This window comes from Hypanus sabinus, chromosome 1 (genome assembly GCF_030144855.1).
Source record: "Hypanus sabinus isolate sHypSab1 chromosome 1, sHypSab1.hap1, whole genome shotgun sequence".
Taxonomy (NCBI): Eukaryota; Metazoa; Chordata; class Chondrichthyes; order Myliobatiformes; family Dasyatidae; genus Hypanus; species Hypanus sabinus.
The window spans coordinates 188,871,001-188,893,105 of record NC_082706.1 but is presented as its reverse complement, the minus strand read 5'-3'; the positions used below and the strand labels follow the sequence as shown (position 1 = coordinate 188,893,105).

Here is a 22,105-nt window from a genome sequence, read left to right as displayed (position 1 = left end):
TGTGCCCATACAGACCTGAGACAGTGTGGGGTCTTTTCTGCTTTCCCTTTGGATCATCTCTGCTGTAATAAGAAAACTTCTGATTTGTGATAGGGAAAATACATCAAGAGCAGTGTTCTTTTTTGTAAATTGTTCAGGTGTTTCTTTTTCCAAGGGCAAATGGAACAATGTATCAGCATTTCTATGATTAATTGTCCACTTGAAATTGTATCCCTGCATTTGTGCTGCTGCTGTTAGTGAAACACCCTTCTGTGGATTGAAAATGGATACTGATGGTTGATGATTGGTAATGAGGGTAAACTCTCTGCTATACTGGTACTGGTTGAAATGTTTTAATCCCAAAACCAGACAGAAGGCCACTCTGTCAACCTGTGTAAAATTTTCCTCTGCAGTGGTAAGTGAACGTGATGTATATGCTATAGGATGTAAACTTCCATAACTCATAACATGTGACATGACTGCACCTATAGCTTAAGGCAGGGCATCACAGGCAAGCTTCACTGGATGATATAGATCATAATATGTGCATACAGTGTCTGATATCACCATTTCCTTTTGGAAAGCCACCTCACACTGCTTTGTCCATTGCAATTTCTTCCTGATCTGTGGTAATGAGATCAGAGGATGGAGCACAGTAGCCAAGTTTGGCAGCGACCTGTTATTACTTACTTAATTACTGCTCATTTCCTACTGCTTGTGTTTAGGGCAGCAACGAAGGTCCTCCATCTTTGCCTGTCCTTGGCCGTACCATCACACACAGATATAGAAGGAGTCTTCTTTGCTGTTTCTGTAACAATTTTTTTGACCAGTCAGGATTTGTTAGCCCTGAGGTCAGCCCCTGAACCTGGAGGACCGGTGGATCACGCTTAGTCTGGCCTCTGCCCTTTGCCCTGTTTGTCCCCGAGCCAAAGCACAAGGCCATGACTCCAGTCAGCATAGCTCTATGGGTCATTGAGACATGCAAGCCTCCAAACCCTACAACAAGGTTGTGGTCCCCTTTGAGGAGGAACCTGAAATAGTAATTGACAAATTCTAAAGCAGATCTTAACTCTTACAAGTCTTTTGGCCTTGGGGCATCCATCACTGCTTGAATTTTCTCAGCACACTTGTGTAATCCGTGTATATCAATGGTGTGACTTCAGTAAATGAAGCTTGGTTTAAAACGTTCACACTTGTCGCGTTGTGCTCTGAGCCCATAATCTTCCAATTTTTTAAACACAGTTGTAAGATTTTGGAGATGCCCCTTGTCATCCTCATCATTACTGGTAATGATGTCATCCAGGCAACACTGAGTGCCTGGGCAGCCTTGCAGCATCAGTGCCATACCTATCTGCTCAAGTTCAGATGCAGGTGCTACTCTAAAAATAAGCCTATTATGGTAATAAAGCCCTTTGTGAGTGTTTATGCTGAGAAATGCTTTAGACTCTTCTTCCATCTCTATCTGTAGGTAGGCCTCAGCTAAATCGACTTTGCCAAAGTGTTTTCCTCCAGAAAGGTTTAGAAAGATATCCTCCAAACTGGGCAGAGGGTATTGATCAGCTTTCAGTACTGGGTTGATGGTGACCTTAAAATCACCCCAGATCCTGATAGACCCTTCCGTCTTTCTACTGGAACCACTGGCATTGTCCATGGGATCTACTCAATCTTGGAAAGAATTCCTTCAGCCTCCATGAGATCTAGCTCATTGGCTACTTTATTACAGATGGGATAAGGAATCTGATAGGCTTTGTAAAACTTGGGTGCGACACTTTCATGTGACAGTAATTTACCTTTGATATGTGTGAATCAGTGCCATCCTTGAACACTGCAATGGCATCATCCAGTACCTTTCTTAATTTGCTTTTAGTTGACTCTTGCAGGTGATGTGGCAAGCAAATGGTGGATGGATCTTCGATTAAATTGTATTTGTCTCAACCAATCATGACCCCACAAAGCTGGCTCTCCTGTTTTTACCACATACAAGCCCAGAGTGGCTTGTTGGTTTTTTAATTTCACTGTTACGAATGTCATTCCCACAGGAGTTTCATTTTCTCCAGTATAAGTTATTAAGTTGAATATCTTTAGGCTTCAGTTCAGTATCTTTGAAATGCCATTCAAACTCATTTGTGAAATGACTGAATCAGCCTAACTAGTGTCCAATTCCATTTTAATTAATTTTCCGTTCACTTCTGGTGTAAGCTATATTGCTTGCCTCTTTTTAGTTTTCACATAGTAAATCTCAAGGCTATACAGTCTTGTGTCACTCTCACCATTATCAAAATTTTCATCAACAGCATGCAAATAAGTGCTCTTTTTGAAACTGCAGCTTAACCTTATAGCTTTTTCTCTTCCCTGTGCAGCCCAGCATGCTCTTTGCATGTGTCCTACTTGGTTGCATTTTTTGTCCCTGCCACAACGGTAACACAATTTGTTCAACCGAGCATGTTTCTGTTTAGATATTGCAAGTTTGTTCACACTTACTTTCATTCCTGACTGCAACTCAGTTGGATCTCTGTCTGCGGTTTCTGTTGATACATTCCATTGCTATTTCAACTACACTTTTAAACGTAAGTTGTGCTTCAGTTTTTAAATTCTAAACACACTCTCAGTGCATCATTAAGCCAACATTAAACTGAAAATTCTCAGGCAATCTCTTCGATTCAATTAGATGAAGGCATTGAAAATAACATCAGCAAATTTGCTGATGATACTAAGCTGGGTGGCAGCGTGACATGTGATAAGGATGTTAGGAGAATTCAGGGTGACTTGGATAGGCTGGGTGAGTGGGCCGATACTTGGCAGATGATGTTTAATGTGAATAAATGTGAGGTTATCCACTTTGGGAGTAAGAACAGGAAGGCAGATTATTATCTGAACGGTGTAAAGTTAGGTAAGGGAGAAATACAAAGAGATCTAGGAGTCCTTGTTCATCAGTCACTGAAGGTGAATGAGCAAGTGCAGCAGGCAGTGAAGAAGGCTAATGGAATGTTGGCCTTTATTACAAAGGGAATTGAGTACAAGAGCAAGGAAATCCTCTTGCATTTGTACAGAGCCCTGGTGAGACTACTGGAGTATTGTGTACAGTTTTGGCCTCCAGGGTTAAGGAAGGACATCCTGGCTGTAGAGGAAGTGCAGCGTAGATTCACAAAGTTAACTCCTGAGATGTCTGGACTGTCTTACGCAGAGAAGTTAGAGAGACTGGGCTTGTACACGCTGGAATTAAGGAGATTGAGAGGGGATCTGATTGAAACATATAAGATTATTAAGGGATTGGACAAGATAGAGGCAGGAAATATGTTCCAGATGCTGGGAGAGTCCAGTACCAGAGGGCATGGTTTGAGAATAAGGGGTTAGTCAATTAGGACAGAGTTAAGGAAAAACTTCTTCTCCCAGAGAGTTGTGGGGGTCTGGAATGCACTGCCTCTGAAGGCAGCGGAGGCCAACTCTCTGGATGCTTTCAAAATGGAGCTAGATAGCTATCTTATGGATAGGGGAATCAAGGGATATGGGGACAAGGCAGGAACCGAGTATTGATAGTAGATGATCAGCCATGATCTCAAAATGACGGTGCAGGCTCGAAGGGCTGAATGGTCTACTTCTGCACCTATTGTCTATTGTCTATAATTCAGCCACATAAACTGAAATGGACACCCCTTCTTTTTGATTCCGCTTATGCATGCTAAAGCATTCTGCATTCAGCAATGATTTCACTTCTAAGTGTTCCTGCATTACTTTCACAATATCAGCAAAGGTAATTTTGGCTGGTTTCATTGGGGCAGTTAAACTTGTTTTAAATATGCTTTTCCACCCACTGCACTCAGCAATACTGGCAGTCATTTTTCAAGGGTTATTTCCTTTGCTTCAAAATAATTCTTAATTCAATCAGTATAAATCATCCAGTTGTGCAATCAAATACATCTGCCTTTCAGATGGAGCCAGCCATTTCTGTCATTTTAAAAAGTGTATTATTATTATCACCTGGTACTCATTGTTTTCGAACCCATAGCCGCACTCATTGTTTACTAACTTCAAACATTTCTGGCCTTTTTTTTACTCAAACACCTCTCACCTTCCAAAGAAAAATTTGTTGTACTTCAATAGGTAGGTGCTGTCTCAGGTTCATTTTAAAACTTTCTTGACTGTTATGTTTTGTTACTCCAGAAACTAATTGAAAGGAAAACACAGGAGCCGGGATATTCGCCTATTTTTTTCTTTAGTATGCTGCTGACATAAGGTGGCATAATGACATATAAGGCATACTTCTTACATATAATTTAAAATGAATCGGGTGAACAGAGAATGCTTAATCAAACAATATATTTACAATATTACTGAACTATTACTGAAATACACTTAAGTAAGAGCTTAAGAAACATGCTGTAATTTGCAGTACTTTTAAAATATTGCCTTTCAATCTATCGGAAGAAAATAGTTGATTTACTTGGGACATAACTGATCTATTAGTTAGCTGCTTAGTATTAGTAAAGGAATGCAATTGTGTAGTAATAGAATTTAATATAAAATACTTGGTGTTTTCAATAGCTGGATGGTCCAGAGTGAGAGCTACAGGAACAAGGTTTTAGATATTTAAGATGTAGTATAGGAAATAACATTCAAGGTTGTTTCATGTCATTTCCAGTACACAAGTGTAAAGGAGAATGAAATAAATGTTACATTTGATCCAATGCAGCACAAATAAACCACAATAAGTAATAAGAAAGCTTATATATGCACAGTACAGTAGGTGGCTGACCAGAAATGATAAAGTAGTGCTGATGAGGGGTGTGGAGGTGTGGGTTAGTGGGCCAAAGCTTTACTTCTTGTGTAAAGTAACTCTTTTTGAGTCTAGTGGTCATGGCGTGGATGCTCCATACTCTCCTCCCTGATGGGAGGGGGACAAAAAGTCCACGAACAGGGTGGGTGGGATCATTCATGATGCTACTGGCTCTTTTCCAGCACCTTTCTGTACACATGTCCTTGATGGCAGGTAGGCTGGTGCCGGTGCATTGGGTAGTTTTGACTACCCATTGAATAGCCCTCCTGTCTGCCATAGTGCAGTTTCTGTATTATGCAATGATGCAGCATGTTAAGATGGTCTCTACTGCGCATCTGTAGAATGACATGACTATAGATGTGCAGACTCTAGCTCTCTTCAGCCTCCTGAGAAAGTAGATGCATTGGTGAACTTTCCTGATTGTATGGGATGTGTTCTGGGACCATGAGAGGTTGTGCAAGATGTGCAACCCCAGGTGTTTGAAACTGTTGTGCAGTTTCCACTGCTGTGCCGCCAATGTAAAGAGGGGTGTGAGTGGTGTGAGTTCTCCTAAAGTTGATAACCATCTTCATTGTCTTGTTGACATTGAGGAAGAGGTTATTTGCCTGGCATCGGGCCCCAAGCTCTACCACCTCCACTCTGTAGGCCATCTCATCATTGTTGGTGATGAGCCCCACCATGTCGTGTCATTGGCAAACTTGACAATGTAATTAGTCGGGTGTTGGCCATGCAGCCATTTGTGAGCAGAATGTACAGCAGTGGGCTCTGCACACAGCCCTGGGAGTTGAGAATGATGGGAAGGGAGGAGCAGTTGTACATCCTGTCTATCTGAGGTCTGTTGGTAAGGAAGTCCAACTCCCAATTGCACAGTGGTGTTTTTAGACCAAGGATAAAAAGTTTGTTCACCAAGGTCTGTGGAACAATAATGTTGAATGCGGAACTGAAATCTAGAAACAGCGTACTGATATAAGTGTCCTTCTTTTCTAAGTGTGTCAGGGCCAGATGCATGACAGATTCTATGGCATCTTTTGGAGAATGATAAGCAAAAGAGTTGACATTCAATTTCATTGTCAGTGACTGGAGTAAAAAACTAAGGTGACATTCAATAATAGATTAGGTAGCTAGATGGACATAAAGATGATAAAAGAAAATGGAACTAGAACATTTAAGTATTAAAATATAATATTTTCTGACGTGGAGATTAATTGTTAATCTTTGTAGGCAAGGACAGAGAATTTCAGCATTGAAGCTTCCTTGTATTTTTATGTATAAACCCACACCTGGGATCATTCAAATCAGTATACGTTGAAAACTGAGCAGGGAACCTTCAGGTGTGGTAGAGTGCTACATAACACCATAAGTCACAGGGGCAGAATTAGGCCATTCGTCCCATTGAGTCTGTTCTGCCATTGCATCACAGCTGATTTATTATCCCTCTCAACTCTATTCTCTTGCCTTCTCCTGTAACCTTTGATACCGTTACTAATCAAGAACCTATTATATTCTGCTTTAAATACACCCAGTGACTTGATCTCTTCATGTTCACTCTATCGAAGCCTTTCAATATTCAGTAGATTTCAATGGGACCCCCCCCCCCACTTCTAAATTCTAGCAAGTACAGGGTCCAGAGCCATCAAATGCTTCTTGTGCGTTAACCCTTTCGTTCCTGGGACAGAGCATGTTTGTACTTTGTAAGTTAAGAAAAGAAAATTGACAATTGCAGTTTACCAGCTTTATCTGTAGAAATAAAAATTAGGTCTAAAAAGATGGAATTCTTTTTCACTAAATATACTTTCCACTTTGGCAGAATAAATGAAAGGGTTAACTATTTTCTAAATGGAGAGAAAATACAAAAAACTGAAGTGCAAAGGGACTTGGGTCCCTTTAATCCCTATAAATGCTGAGCCTTTATAACACACTAGTCAGGCCGCACTTGGAGTACTGTCAACAGTTTTGGACCCCATATCTTAGAAAGGATGATTTGTCATTGGAGAGAGTCCAGAGGAGGTTCACAAGGATAATTCCGGGAAGGAAGGGATTACCATATGAGGAACATTTGGCAGCTTTGGGCCTGTATTCAGTGGAATTTAGAAAAGGTGGCAGAATCTCATTGAAACCTACCAAATGTTGAAAGGACTAGGTAGGGTGAATGTGGAAAGGATGTTTCCTATGTTAGAGGTGTCCAGAACTAGAGGGCACAGCCTCAAAATTGAGGGGGTGACCTTTTAGAATAGAGGTAAGAAGGAAATATTTTAGCCAGAGAGTAGCGAAGGTGGAAGCTGATTGTTTCCTGACCGCTCAGGACATCAAAGGATATGGCAAGAAGGCAGGTGTATGATGTTGAGTAGGATCTGTGATCAGCTATGATGGAATGGCTGAGCAGACTTAATGGGCTGAATGGCCTAATTTTGCTCCTATACCAATGTCTTATGGGTGTCCTTGTGCAGGATTCCCTGAAGGTTAATTTGCATGTTGGTGAGGAAGGTAAATGTGACGTTAGCATTCACTTCAGGAGGACTAGAACATAAAAGGATGTAATTTTGAGACTTTATAAAGCACTGGTGAGTCTTCACTTGGAGTATGGTGAGTAGTTTGGGGCCCCTTATCTTAGAAAGGATGTGCTGAAACTGGAGAGGGTGCAAAGGAGGTTCATGAAAATGATTCCAGGATCGAATGGCTTGTCATATGAAGAGTGTTTGTTGGCTCTGGGCCTGTATTTACTAGGATTCAGCAGAATGAGCAGTGATCTCATTGAAACCTATTGAATGGTGAAAGGCCTTGATGCAGCAGATGTGGAGAGGATGTTTCCTATGTTGGAAAAGTCTAAGATCAGAGGACACAGCCTCAGAATAGAGGGGCAACCTTTTATAATTTTAGCCAGAGAGTGGTGAATCTGTGTTTTGCCACAGGTAACTGTGCTTTAAGTATGCATATTTAAAGCAGTGGTTGATTGATTCTTGATTGGTCACGGCAGGAAGGGATACGAGGAGAAGGCAGGAGACTGAGGCTAAGAGGAAAATTGGATCAGCCATGATGAAATGGTAGAGCAGACTCAATGGGCCAAATGGCTTTATTCTGCTCCTGTATCTTATGGGCTTATGGTAACTTCTGCAAAATAATTTTGTAACTCTTGCTAGCATCAGTTCCAGGAGTAGTATCTGTCAGATTGGTGCTTTTTAAATTGCAGAAGTGATAATTCCAAAAGCATTTGTTCATAATTATCTAATCAGTTAAGAAGGACATTGTGTCAACAACCTCTTTAGATTGTTGACAGTAAAAGTACAAAGTATACTAGCAAAATCGCAAATAATGGTCATCATCCAAGATAAGGGAAAGATAATTTAAAATCGAGTTTAAAATTTTTTATTGCAGTTGATAATGACTTTCTGGAATTCTCTGTGCCAGAGGGTTGTGGTGGCTCGATCACTGTGGTTGTTTAAAGTAGTGGGTCTGTATTTTTGAAAGATTGGGAAATTCGGAGCTCTGGAACTGGCAGTTCAGCCATGAACACACTGCATGGTGGGACAGGCCTGAGGGGGTCACGTGGTGTATTCCTGATCCTTTTCTTGAGTTCTTGTGTTACGTACCCCGTAACTGGGTCACTTACCAGCAAAGATAGAGAGGTCCGTTGAAGTCTGATGGTACTATTTTTAACAGTATTTATTGATAAAAATACACAAAAATAATATCAATGCAAACATACAGATAATATACGTCGTCAATACTAAATCTAAAAGCGCGAGTATAATAATAATCAATAAGAAATAGCTCTATCATTGTCTAGGGGATAATGTATTGTCCGATGGAAATATAAAAGTCACTTTAGTTCATTCAAGCTGCAGCGTTTTGGTTGGAGAGAAAGACGGGTTAAAACTTGCCCATTCCTTTTAAGATGTCAATCCTTCGAGAGTCGTTGGGAGTTGATTTCCCCGTTGTTAGCTAAAAACCGTTCTTCCGTGGTAAAGGCACACCGATTCCGGGGCAAATGGAAACGGATGCACGTGGCCTTCCCACCGGCTTCCGCTATTACAGGATCGCTAGCGTTTCTTCTGGTGCGTCTGAGGGGCTGTTCCCACAGACCCTCTTTTATCCTGACTCATAGGGTCTCAGATGTCAATCAGGTTGAGATGATGCAATCCCTCCACCAACCTCCCCCTCAGTTCATTGCCTGGGGGCTTCAATGTTGTACAGGATGCAATACACATGTCCGTCTCCAAGAGACAATAGCCGGTATCAATGGGTCTGTCTTTAGGAGGCCAGGACACATTCCAACTCTTTGTGGATTCTGTATGTCTTTCTCTCATTTCCTGGGTCTCCTGAACTGTCTCAATAGTGATCTTGCGATTCTCACAAAGGAGGGGGCTACCCCGCACACTTCGGCCCCTCAGAGCTGTGATACGTTCGTAACACTTGAAAATCCTCTTTCAGGGATTTTATTTTGACCCTGCTCAAGTTGCCTGAACATTCTTTACACTTATGACTGTGCGGCTGAATGCCATATTTATGTTTACTGATGACACCAGTGTGGTTGGCCAAATCAAAGCTGGTGATGATGAATCAGCAGATGGAAGGGAGATTGAAAGTCTGGCTGAGTGGTTGCACAACAACAACCTCGTACTCAATGTCAGCAAAACCGAGAAGGTGATTATTGACTTTATGAGGGGGAACTGGAGGTCCATGAGCCAATCTTCATCGGGGGATCAGCAACATTAAGTTCCTCTGTGTTATTTCCGATAACCTGTCCTGGGACCACTCCTAAGTTCAATTGTGAAGATAGCATGGCAGCGCCTCTACTTCCCTTGAAATTATGAAGAATTGGCATGACATCTAAAACTTTGATAAATTTTTATAGATGTATTGTGGAGAGTATATTGACTGGTTGCATCACCACCCAGTATGGAAACACCAATACCCCTAAATGGAAAATCCTACAAAAGCTCCCAACTGTGATGTTGTGAAGGAATGAGAACATCTTAATTTAGAACTGTGAGCTTTCCCACTAAATCCCCCCTCCCACCTTCACAAGACAGTAATGCAAGAATATAGGTGAAGAAGTAGGCTATTTGGCACTCAATCCTATCCTGCCAGTTAATATAATTCTGTCTGATATCAGCTGACCTTAGCTCCTCTTCTGTGCTATTTCCCAATGTCCCTCTATTTATTAATCTATCAAATATTTATCCAGCTCTACTTTATATACTTACGATCCAGTTTCCATCATCTGCCAAGGTAAAAAATTCCAGAGGTTCACTGCACTCTGGGAGAAAAAAGTCCTACATGCCTCCGTTTTAAGTGATAGGCCGCTTATCTTATAGTTGTGACTTCTTGTTCAAGACTATCGAACTCTTAAAAACATTCCAAAATTCACTATGCCTTATAAGTTTCAATAAGGGCATACCTCATTCCTTAATAATAAAATAAACAAGGAATACAGGCTTAAGCTATTTAGTTTCCCTTGGCAGGACAACCATGACAACAATAAGACATTCACTAAAACTGAGAAAGCTATGAAGCTTTGTGTATGTGTGATTTAAAAATACCTGTGCAAGTACTTGGGACAAATCAAACATCTCAATATCCACAACTTAAATGAGTTTTTGCATTACAAATTAGATCAAGATTAAACAATCATTATTTGATGATATGATAAACTATATAATCAAATTAGTTTACACAGGAGTAAGAAACTCAATAGTATCATTGCTGATCCAGCATTTGTCAAGTTCACTTTCCTGCACTTTCCCTACTTGCTTGATTCTGCTAATAATTAGAAATCTATTGATCTTATTATTAAATATATCCAGTGGCTCTGCCCCAAGCTGCCTGTGGCAAACAGCTTCAATGGCTCTAATGTTTTCTGAGAGGAACAAAAATCCTTCTTTATACCCCTTGTTCTGACACAATACCTGGAATCCCATAAAGTGAACATCCTTTCATGATTTTTCCTGTTGTAACCCTCCCCCCAAGAATCTTAAATACAGTGGATTCAGTTAAGTGGACCTTGGTTTATTGGAGCAGCCACTTATTTGAGACCATTCTTAAAGAACAAAAACTAATTGACAAAATAGCTGGGATTCCCCCTTTATTTATTTGTGACATCATGAGCACAGGCCTCCATGGTATCCGGGACATCTTCATGAAGCGATATCTCAAAATGGCGGCATCCTTTATTAAAGACCCCCTTCACCCAGGTCATGCCTTGTTTTCATTGCTACCATCAGGAAGGAGATACAGAAGCCCGAAGGCACATTCGTAATGATTCAAGGACAGCTTCTTCCCCTCTGACGTCTGATTTCTGAGTGGACGTTGAACCAATGAACACTACCTCACTACTTGTTCTATTTCTATTTTTCACTACTTGTTTAACTATTTTATATATATTTACTGTAATTCAGTTTTTTCTCTATTATTATGTATTACATTGTACAGCTTGCTGCAAAGTCAACGCAACGGTTTCTAACTAGCATCATCACGTGCACTGGTATGGCTATTGGACTATGCTTAGAGCGAACCGTTTTTAAATAGCATCAGCTGCTTGAGTTTGTGTTCAGAAAGTGATGATTTTTGTACTGATAGTTGGTGAGAAGCATTAAAACAATTTAGAACTGTTTTCCTCACTGCGAGTTTTAAGCATTCAGGCTTGGATACGCCAGAAACAGCTGGGAGTGAAAATGAAATAATTTCACTACTTCAACAAGTTAGAAATTACTAAGAATTTGAAGGAATTGACTATCATCTTGAATGTTACAATGAAAATGCAGTTTTGGAGGATTCAATCATCAATAGCATTGTATGAAGGCAGTCCATTATCTGCACTAAATGTCTGCGTAGATTTTGTTCACTTACCATCAATCAAAAGAATACAGTAGTGTATACTGGATGAATTCCTCCTTCGATTACTATTAGGAACTGATAATGGAATCCGTTAGTCTCGCAAGACCATGGATCTGTGCCTGCTGAGCAGTGTCCTCTCCAGGGCGCAGGCCTAGGCAAGGTTGTATGGAAGACCAGCAGTTGCCCAAGCAGGAAGTCTTCCCTCTCCACGCCACCGATGTTGTCCAAGGGAAGGGCAGGGGCCGATACAACTTGGCACCAGTGATGTCACGGGAGTTGCCAGAATGAGGTTGAAGGCAACGTCGGTCTGCCTTAGGGACTCCAGCTCCGGATTTGTCCTCAGGGTTTACTCCCGAAGCCTTTCCCATGAGTGGGTATGGCCGCAAGGCAGCGGAGGTTTGAAATCAGAGTTTTCCTTCTCTTAGATCAGGGGTCAGCAACCTTTACCACTGAAAGAGCCACTTGGACCCGTTTCCCACAGAAAAGAAAACACTGGGAGCCGCAAAACCCGTTTGACATTTAAAATGAAATAACACTGCATACAACGTTTTTTTTGCCTTTATGCTATGTATAAACAAACTATAATGTGTTGCATTTATGAAATTGATGAACTCCTGCAGAGAAAACGAAATTACATTTCTGCATGCAACAAAAACATTTTGAACTCCGAAAAAAAGACGTTGGGTTGAAAGTTACTTTTAAGTAAAATATTCAATGTCTATTTGAGTCCTTCTTGTATTTATGAAAAACGCCGAACTTAAATTTTCCGCCAGCAGCAAACCAAAAATAACGTCAGCCAGCTGTCATCCTGAAAAATGAAAGGACTATTTCACTGAACAATGAAAAAATATGAATATAAGTAAAATAATAGGCAATTAAAATATTTATCATACTTGGTTAATGGGATTTCTGCTCCTGGACCTCAGCGCACAGCGTCTGCACATCAGGGCTGTATGATGTCACCTTCATCTTTACACAGGATCGCAAGCTGTCATCTGTGAGGTTTTCAATATCACTCCATTTGTGTTTCTGAGCAAGAACGGCCTTCTGACGGGCAACATCTTCAAGGTCTGCTGTCAAGCGTCTAAACTTGGACACCCATATGTCTTTGTCGGCTATGTCGGCCAGTTCCATCTCAAGATCAGGTTGACTCTCACCTGCCAATGCAGTCGTATTCAGTAGGGAAGGATCGATGCTTAAGGGAGTGACCGGGAAGGATAATGTGTTTTTTTCCTCTCTGAACTCACAGAAGCGTTTCCCAAACGATGTTTGCATTGCGATGATTGCAGAATGTAAATACTCCGAAATTATCATGTCGTGACCTTGTTTGAACTCTCTCAAATTGGGGAAGTGAGACAAAGTGCCTTTCTGTAAATCTCTGGCAAGCACTGTCAACTTGCGCTCGAATGCCAAAACATCCTCCAACATGTGCAGGGCTGTACGTCCTTTCCCCTGAAGAGCTGTGTTCAGCGTGTTCAGGTGCGCTGTCATGTCTACCATGAAGTGTAGCTTTTCCAGCCACTCTGGCTGTTCCAGCTCAGGAAAGGTGAGCCCTTTGCTGCCCAGGAAAGTTTTCACTTCTTCCAGACACGCGACAAAGCGTTTCAGCACCTTCCGTCTGGACAGCCAGCGATAAAAACACGTTGTAGCGGTGTCAGTAAACTGCAGTCAAAGATAGCTTTATTCGAACTAAACAGCCTTGCTTTTAAGCCTCCCTCAACCCAGCCCCCATGGACGCAGATGCTGCAAAAGACGCGTACTCACAAACCCCCGTAGGCTATCTCCCTTAGCCGGAATGCTGGCTAATTGTGAGCCGTTTCGGATGTGGCAGGAAATGTGTCGCTACACTTAGGTTGTACAAGATCACCATAATTACATTTCAAAAGCTAACAAACTAACATAAAATACATTTTAATTAAATACTGACCAATTATTTCCCAAAGCCACAGGGAGCCGCAGCACAGAGGTGAAAGAGCCACAAATGGCTCGGGAGCCGCAGGTTGCCGACCCCCGTCTTAGATGGACTGCCTTCCCAGGCTGACGAGCACCATCTACCCAAAACACTGGTTTTAAGGCACCAGGACCCACCTTCACCCCTCCTCCTGTCAGTAGAAACAGTTTCGCCGGGCTTAGCGGCTAAGCCACACGAGGCCAGGAGTTGGACTTGGTTGTCAGAGGCTATTTGAGGCTCGACAACCTTGGAACCTATTAGGAAATAATACACAGCTATATAGTACTGTAGTAGTATTGGTAGTTTTCTAATTTGTTCTGTATTTCATTTAAATACATAATTTCTTACTCAGTTAAAAGGTAGTTTGCCTTTTCTATTCTCTTAAACTATTTCCATGAAACCTCAGCTAATTGGGGCAGCCACTTTATTGGGCCAAAATGTAGTGGTTCCAATGTATCTCAATTAACTGGAATCCACTGTTTTTCAATAAGATCACTCCTTATTGTTCACAATTCCAATAAGTGGATTCCAGTCTGTTTAATCTTTCCCTGGAGGATAACTGTTCCTTGTTGGAATCAGCATAGTGAGCTATCTATAAACTGCATCCAGTCTTTTCTAAAACAGGAATACCAGAATTGTTTGCAATACACTAAATTCTCTTCTCTATATTTAGCCAATTTTATACGTTCCAGGGAGTTTGGAATATCCTAGCATCAGACCATAAGATATAGGAGCAAAAGCAGGCTACTTGGCCCATCAAGTCTGCTTCACCTTTCAATCATTGCTGATCTATTAATCTTCTCAGCCCCAGTCTCCTGCTTTCTCCCCTTAACCTTTGACACCCCTACTAATAAAGAACATATTAACCACCGTTTTAAGTATATCCAATGACTTGGCTTTCACAGCAATCTGTGACAATAAATTCCTCAGATTTATCACCCTATGGCTAAAGGAATTCCTCCTCATATCTGTTCTAAAGGGACATCCTTCTATTCTGAGGTATAGAGTTGGGGGTGATATTAGCATGGATAGAGGATTGGTTAACTAATAGAAAGAGTTGGCCTACTCCTGCTTCTATTTCTTATGTTCTGAGACTGTACCTCCTTGTTCTAGACTTCCCCCACTATCAGAAACATCCTCTCCACATTCCACTCTATGTAGGCATTTCAATATTCAATAGGTTTTAATGAGATCTCCCCTCCTTTTTCTAAATCCCATCGGGTAAAGGCCCAGCACCATCAAATGCTCCTCACTTTCACTCCTGGATCATTCTTGTGAACCTTCTCTGGAATCTCTCCAGTGCCAGCACATCCTTTCCCTGATAGTGTTCCCAAAACTACTCAGAATACTCCAGGTACAGAATCACCAATGACTTTTAAAGCCTCAGCATTACACCTTTGTTCTAGTCCTTTGTAGTGACTGCTAACATTGCAATCGCCTTCCTTACTACCAACTTCAAATAGTGTTGGAATAAGTCCCTTAAATTACTTCAGCTTTGGCTGTAAACTGTGGAAAATATTTATGAAAAGTTACTGTTAAGTAGCACTATACAGTAATAAATCTCTTATTGTATTGAAAACCAACATGTGTAACTCCCCCTCCCAACCCCTCTACTTCAGTCACAAATGCAAGATTACAATCACTGATTGGTTGTGTGGCGAACTTCATGTATTGTGGTCTGGAGTTTCGCCTCCCTTGGCTCATAAGTAGGATCAAGTCCACATGTTTGTTTACAGTATTGTTTGTGAAAAACCACAAATGCAGGAATTCCCTTGCATGCAGTGTGTTTGCTTGTGCCGTGACTTTCACTGATGCCCAGTTGAATTTATGTCCCTCTCGATCTTCACGGGTAGAGACTAGGGAGAATTGGTCATGCCGCTTTACAGCCAGTTGATGTTCATGGATTCTTTTGGATAGTTTTCTCCCAGTTTGGCTGTTGTAATATTTGCTGCAGTCCCTGCATTGGTCTTGTCTAATAGTGTGGTTTGTTCTTTTGGTCTGCAAGGCACTCTCTTCAATGTTGCTGTTGGCTTATGTGCAACTGAAATTCTATGTTCTTGGAGTAGTCGGACTGTTATTTCCAAGATTTTTTCAGAGGTATGGAAGGACAACCTGTTTGATTGTTTCTAGGTTGGTGCATTGTCGACCTCCTGGGCATCTTCATATGAAGTTCTGTGGCTATCAGTTTTGTACAAATACCTTAAAGAGATACCTTTCCCCTTAATCTTTTAGTTCTGCTGTGTGTCTCTGCTCTTCAGAACCAAGTTTTGTTACAGCTGTTCTTGTGTACATTTGGATGATTGCTCTGATAATTTAGGATCTGATCTGTATGTGTTCCCATATGATAAACAGAAGTTTCCAAAGTGCCTTCTGTGATTCTACTGAAACAGAAACTGAGGGGAAGCTACCACTCTTCAACTTGCTTGTCTCTGTTAAAGTATTTGCACAAAACGAATACTCACATAACTTAATTTGAAGATGCCTACGAGGTCAACAACACACCAACCATGAAGCAACCAGACAGTGAACCCTCCATACTTTCTGAATATCTCGGAAATAACAGCCCAGCTGGTCCAAGAACATAGAATTTCAGCTGTGCATAAGCCAACAGCAATGTTGAGGGGAGTACTCTGCAAACATGCAGCATGCAAGGAATTTCGTAGAAGTGTGGTTTTCCATGAACAATTCTGTAAACAAACAAGTAAACCTATTAATGAACCAATGCAGGCAAAATTCCAGACTGATTGATAAGTATATAAAGGCCAAGCAATCAGAGGACACACCACAATTAACAGTGCACTGATGATGACCTCTAGTGTGGTGACAAAAGTTTGCAAGTAAATTGCCAAGATGTGAGAACAATTCAACCCAATCATCAACCACTGGAGATACACATTTTCTGAATTTATTTCCAATTCCTTTTCTTTCCAAGATCTCTTTTTTTAAAGAGTTGTAGCTTTGCTCATCCTTCCCCAATCTTCTCATTTGAATTCCTTTGCCAATGCCAAAACAGATTCTGTCAAATTTCCTAAAGAAACAAGTATGTTTATGACATAGAAAATTTAATCCCTTTTTATTCTTCCTAGTCTTCATACAAAGTCTTTGGCACGTATATATAGCTAGGATGCCTGACATTTGCAAACTACTGTGACAAAGGATGTTGGGAATTGTGAGTATAGAGTGCTGCGGGAGGGGTGTGGCACAGGTGGCAGAGAAGCAGTGCCAAGGCAGGGAATTGGTGTGGGTGTAGACACTAAAGGCAAGGTCATTTGACTCCAAACGATTGGTTAATTGATCATTATAAAAAGTTTGTCTGGTGTTTCCTGCTCACACCCTGCTCTCTCTTCTCCTTTTCCCAACCATGATTCCCCTCCTCTTGCCCCCTTCCCACACTCAGTCCACAACAGAGCTGCATATGAGAATCAGGTATATCATCACTCATATAAGTCATGAAATCAGTTTTTTTGTGGCATCAGTACAGTGCAATACATAACATTACTAGTCATATATATCTGCATAAGACTTTTGCACAGTACTGTATTTTTCCTCAGTCTCGACTTGCTCAATCATTTCTCAATTGTAAACTCTCTGAGCAAGATTTTGCCACCTAATCATGTGGTACACTGCTGAATTTTGCCTGTTAACATTCCTGTGAAGTGATTTGGACTGGGTTTATTATGCTAAGGATATCAAATAAGTCCCAGTGGTTGTTGATTGTAGTAATTTACTTAATACAATTATGCACTTTTAACGATATTTTGTGCACAAGAATGTAATAAAAAGAGCAAATACCAAATATTTGTATGTCAAAAGTGCTATGTTTTCTAAGTGTAATTCATTTAGAGATACAGCACGGTACCAGGCCCTTTCTGTCCTATGTGCTCAATTACACCCATTTCACTATTTCTGAATGTTTAAGACATGACTCACATTATCTGCAGTTGTTCTTGTATCTTTAATGCAGTTTTTATTTTGAAGGTTCAATCTTTTCCTAATTCCTTGGTCTTGATACTTCAGCTGTTCACTGAAACTAAAGTAAACCAAAATGTTGAGGATACATTTTTTTTATTATTTCTGTTTTTGCACTACTATTCTTACAATCTAATATACAGTACATATATACTTTCTGCAATTTATTTATTTTCTATATTTATCATGTATTGCATTGTACCACTGCCGCTAAGTTAACAAATTTCACGGCATATGCTGGTGAAATTAAACCAGATTCTGATATTGGAAAATCCTGAAGTTGAGTCCAAATAACAGAATATGTTAATTCTTCTAGTTAATTATATCAGTGCTAAGAAGTGGCTTGCTCTATTGTATATACTATCTACAAAAATAAGTCTAAGAGGAGTGTGGTCTACATATGTGACTTGCCTCCTGACTCCCAAAGCCTTACTAGTATCTACAGGGTACATCAGGAATGAAATGCAATGCATAACACCTGCATAAATTAGCCTATAGCTGTTCAAGAAGTTGAGTCCTTTATCTCAGTCACAATGATTGCCATGAATGTCTGCTTTATGTAAACGATTGCAAAATGATGAAATAATACACATGCTTGGTTCCCACTTGTTCTACTGTATTTCCATTTTAGAAAATACACAACAAAGCCACTGGCTTCAATTGAAACTGAATACATAAAGAACCTTAAGCAGCAAATTTGCCTGTTGGAATTAGAGACCAGTTTTTTATATCCTTTAGAATTTCTAGAAGAATAAAATATAGTTCATATCTTGTGTGTAATACAATAATAAAATCAAACGTAAGTTGTTTTTTATCTATTAGGAATAACCATCAAAGATAATAAACTCTAATGTTCTGTGAATATTACCGATAACATTTTAAGAATTTGCTCCTTGACTACGAGTATTAACACGAGAGCAGGCTAAGAAAGCTGCAAGTATTCCACCACAGATTGCACAGGAGGCAGAGAAGATGCTGAATGAAATGAAGGTAACAGATTTTTACAAATTTGAATTAAATACAGCACTAATATGAAAACAATTTAATATGTTCAGCATTCTCCATGTCTGGGGATGTTGGTTTTTAATTTTCATCTATGTATAGTTCCCTTCTTCTGTACCGTCATTTTCTCATTGTTTTTTCTTTAGAGCTTGAGGATGGTGAATTTGTATTGTATATGTCCTCCAGTTCAAGCATCTGTCTGTGATTCTTTGTTCCAGATAGCTGTCTGATGAATTTGCCTTTAGATAGTTTGAATGTGTTTTCTACTTTGTTCTGCAGGCCCACGTTCTGAGTTTACTATTTCTGAGCTCTGTACTACTTAATACTTTCATTCTAAATGGCTCTGTGATCTCCTTAGACAAATAAATGGATCGTGTTTGTAGTCTATCCCTATAACACGCTTACTACTCTTTCCCATTCATTTAGGATTAGAAATGAAAAGATAAATTATTCATGCTAATTGTGTTTTAGTACCAACAGTTTTTATGTTTAAATGTTTTAATATGTGCTTTTATTTTTAAATTTTAATTTCAAATTTGTTTTCCCTATCAAGGGTTCTCAATGTTTCTGATATTCAGCTACATTTAAAAACTATCAAGACTGCTTCCCAGTTTTGGCTTGTGGTGAACTACATATACCTGTCTGGACATGCCCCCCCCCCCCCCCCGACTGCTCCTGTGGCTCCTCCCACAGACCCCGGCATAAAGGCGGTTGGAGCCACAGACCCTTCCTCAGTCTCTAGGATGTTGTGTGATGGTCACTTGCTGCTTGTGCTTTCTTCCAGCCAATAAAAGCCTACCTTAACCCACGTCTCAGAGTTATTGATGGTGCATCAAGGCTCTACCCTAATCTTGCCTCATATGATAGGCTGTTGCAGTTTTCTGGGACCTAAGCAATGTGCCATATCAGGTCTGCTCATTGCCGATGTCTTGCTGTATTTCACTGCCTGGACTTCCAAGGTGGTCGGTTAGGCCCTTCACATACGTATCAATTCAAGAGGGAATGAACATAGGTAGCAAGCCAAGTCTAATTTGATTCCGTTTACTCAAGGCTGAGATAAATGAACAGGTGAATCAAGAAGTAAAGAGATCAGATAGGAAGGTGGAGTTGAAGCCTTGTACACCAAACAGCATTATCTGATTGAATGTTTGAGCTCGAATTACTTGCTCCTAAGATTTCTTATATTTTGATATTTTTAAGCATGATTCCTTCATATGTGCATTCTATTGTTTTAGTGATATAGTTTAGCTTTCAGGACTTGTTAATGCTACACTGTGGTGAATAGACAAGGCGGAGTATATTATTGCCATGTATCTTTCAACATTTCCCTCTGGTTATCGTGAAGTCTTTTGAATGATATGTATAATACTTTCTTTCTTCAATTACAACATTTTACATTTATATATTAAATTCAGTCTGTCTGGTTATGATAATTTATCATGGAGTCATACACTGAAATAGGCCTTTTGGCCCTCTGAATCTATAATAACTGACAAACAGCCCTTTTTACTGATCTACATAATCGTTTTTTAAAATTCTCCCCTCATTCCCATCAACTCCGCCAGATTTTACATCTACTAGAAATAATCTTCTGATCCACACGTCTTTGTGATGTAGTAGGAAATCAGAGCACTCAATCGCAGGACTCGGCAGAGAGTGGTTCAGACAGCCCAGCGCATCTGTAGATGTGAACTTCCCACTATTCAGGACATTTATAAAGACAGGTGTGTAAAAAGGGCCCGAAGGATCATTGGGGACCCGAGTCACCCTAACCACAAACTGTTCCAGCTGCTACTATCCGAGAAATGGTACCTCAACATTAAAGCCAGGACCAACAGGCTCCAAGACAGCTTCTTCCATTAGGCCATCAAACTGATTAATTCACACTGATACAAATGTATTTCTATGTTATATTGATTGTCCCGTTGTACATACTATTTATTACAAATTAATATAATTTGCACATTCTAAAGGAGACGTAATGTAAAAATTTTACTCATGTATGTGAAGGATGTAAGAAGTAAAGTCAATTCAGTCTATTCAATTCACTCAGAGGAGATCTATGGAGTCACAGGGAGAGCATACAAATTCCACACAGGCGGCACCTGTGGTCAGAGTTGAACCAGGTCCCTGGTGCTGTGAGATACTGTATTATCTGCACCACCCTGCTCCTGCAACTCAATTATGCAAGTAAGACCCTGCCCCACACTCTTCCAAACTAAATCCTTTTTTAATAACCTTTCTGAAAGGCATATTAGAAATAGCTCCAGGGTGTTAGGACAACTGGAATGAACAAAGGCAGAAGCAGTTGAAGTAGACTATAGATTAACTAAAAAGTATGCAAATTAATATTTTACTTATTTTCTTTGATTTTGGAAAAATTACACAAGTTCTCAGGATGTTTCCAAATTATCTTTGACTTTTATAGGAACTGCAGGCTGAAATTGAATTTATCCAACTGGGAATTAGGAAGAGAGACACTCAAATTGCAACATCAAAGTCTGAGAAGGAACTTTTACACAGAAATCTTTATTCAGCACAAGGTACCATTTGGTTAATTTTATTTTTAAAGAATTCAAATGTGTGGTTTAAATATAATACATTATTCATGGGCGTTTCATATATAAACGTTTGTAGTAAATAACGAGAGAGGTCAACCAGATTTCAAGCTCAGATAAAAATAGCCAAATTTCGTATTTCAGTTTATCCATCTTGGAAAGCCCCCATATGCCTTTCTGCTTCTTAAATGAGTTAGGGTAATGGAAATAGCTGTCTAGAATTTGGTTCTGAATATGAATCATTCTGTGTAACAAAAAATTCTGGTGCCCTAATCAGTGGCAGGAGCAGGCCACATCAACAAGGTTTCTCGTAGGTCGGCAACACTTGTTTAAAAGTACAGAAGGGACAAGCAGGGCGGCCATTGTTGGGAGTAGGCCAGTGGTGAGAGTAGGAGTGTCAGGATTTGGCTGAAAGGAGGTTTCAGCTTGAAAGAGGCATTGGCTCTGGTTAAGCTTTTGTTAAGATTCCCTTTTTTTTCTCAAATTTATTTTTCAAATTTTGTGATTCAGCTTTTTTTAAATAATCAGAGGGAATAGTATTTTAGATGTATTACCCTATTATTGACAGGTAACCCTCAGTTGAGTAAGTATGTTCCTGATTTGGAAGGCAGTGGAGGCCAATTCTCCGGATGCTTTCAAGAAGGAGCTAGATAGGTATCTTATGGATAGGGGAATCAGGGGATATGGGGACAAGGCAGGAATCGGGTATTGATAGTAGCTGATCAGCCATGATCTCAGAATGGTGGTGCAGGCTCGAAGGGCTGAATGGTCTACTTCTGCAGCTATTGTCTATTGTCTGTTGTCTATTTGGCCCATTTCATTACAAGATTTAAAGCACATGTCTGGTATAATACTACTGACAGTATAGAAACAGCATAATTGGGCCAATGAGTATTTTAAGCTCCATATGATTTCCACCATTCCATCTTCTAACCATATTAAGATTTACCTCTGTTTCTTTCTTGACATCATCCAGTTCCCCTCCACCACCACTTGTCCTCACTCTTAATAATAATTTCTCCTTTGGCTCCTCCCACT

At 40.2% G+C, this 22,105-nt stretch overlaps 2 protein-coding genes across 4 annotated transcripts in view; one reads left to right on the top strand and one right to left on the bottom strand.

Moving 5' to 3' along the window:
- Positions 1-22,105, top strand: part of LOC132401500 (uncharacterized) — an 85,270-nt gene that overhangs the window by 3,105 nt on the left and 60,060 nt on the right. For 2 of the 3 annotated variants that reach the window (XM_059983530.1, XM_059983534.1), the window contains exons 3-5: positions 18,139-18,234; positions 18,421-18,497; positions 20,938-21,052. In XM_059983530.1, coding sequence (XP_059839513.1) covers positions 18,480-18,497; positions 20,938-21,052 — 133 coding nt within the window. In that variant the 5' untranslated portion in view covers positions 18,139-18,234; positions 18,421-18,479. Of the gene's footprint in view, positions 1-18,138; positions 18,235-18,420; positions 18,498-20,103; positions 20,234-20,937; positions 21,053-22,105 lie in introns of those variants that run through there. The other variant, XM_059983540.1, reaches the window with a different exon arrangement.
- LOC132383795 (general transcription factor II-I repeat domain-containing protein 2-like) lies at positions 11,222-17,570 on the bottom strand. Its single transcript, XM_059955038.1, has 2 exons — positions 17,469-17,570; positions 11,222-13,792 (listed from the first exon to the last, which is right to left on the bottom strand). Exon 2 carries the CDS (start codon positions 13,085-13,087, stop codon positions 12,485-12,487), a length of 603 nt encoding a protein of 200 aa, XP_059811021.1. The 5' UTR covers positions 13,088-13,792; positions 17,469-17,570; the 3' UTR covers positions 11,222-12,484.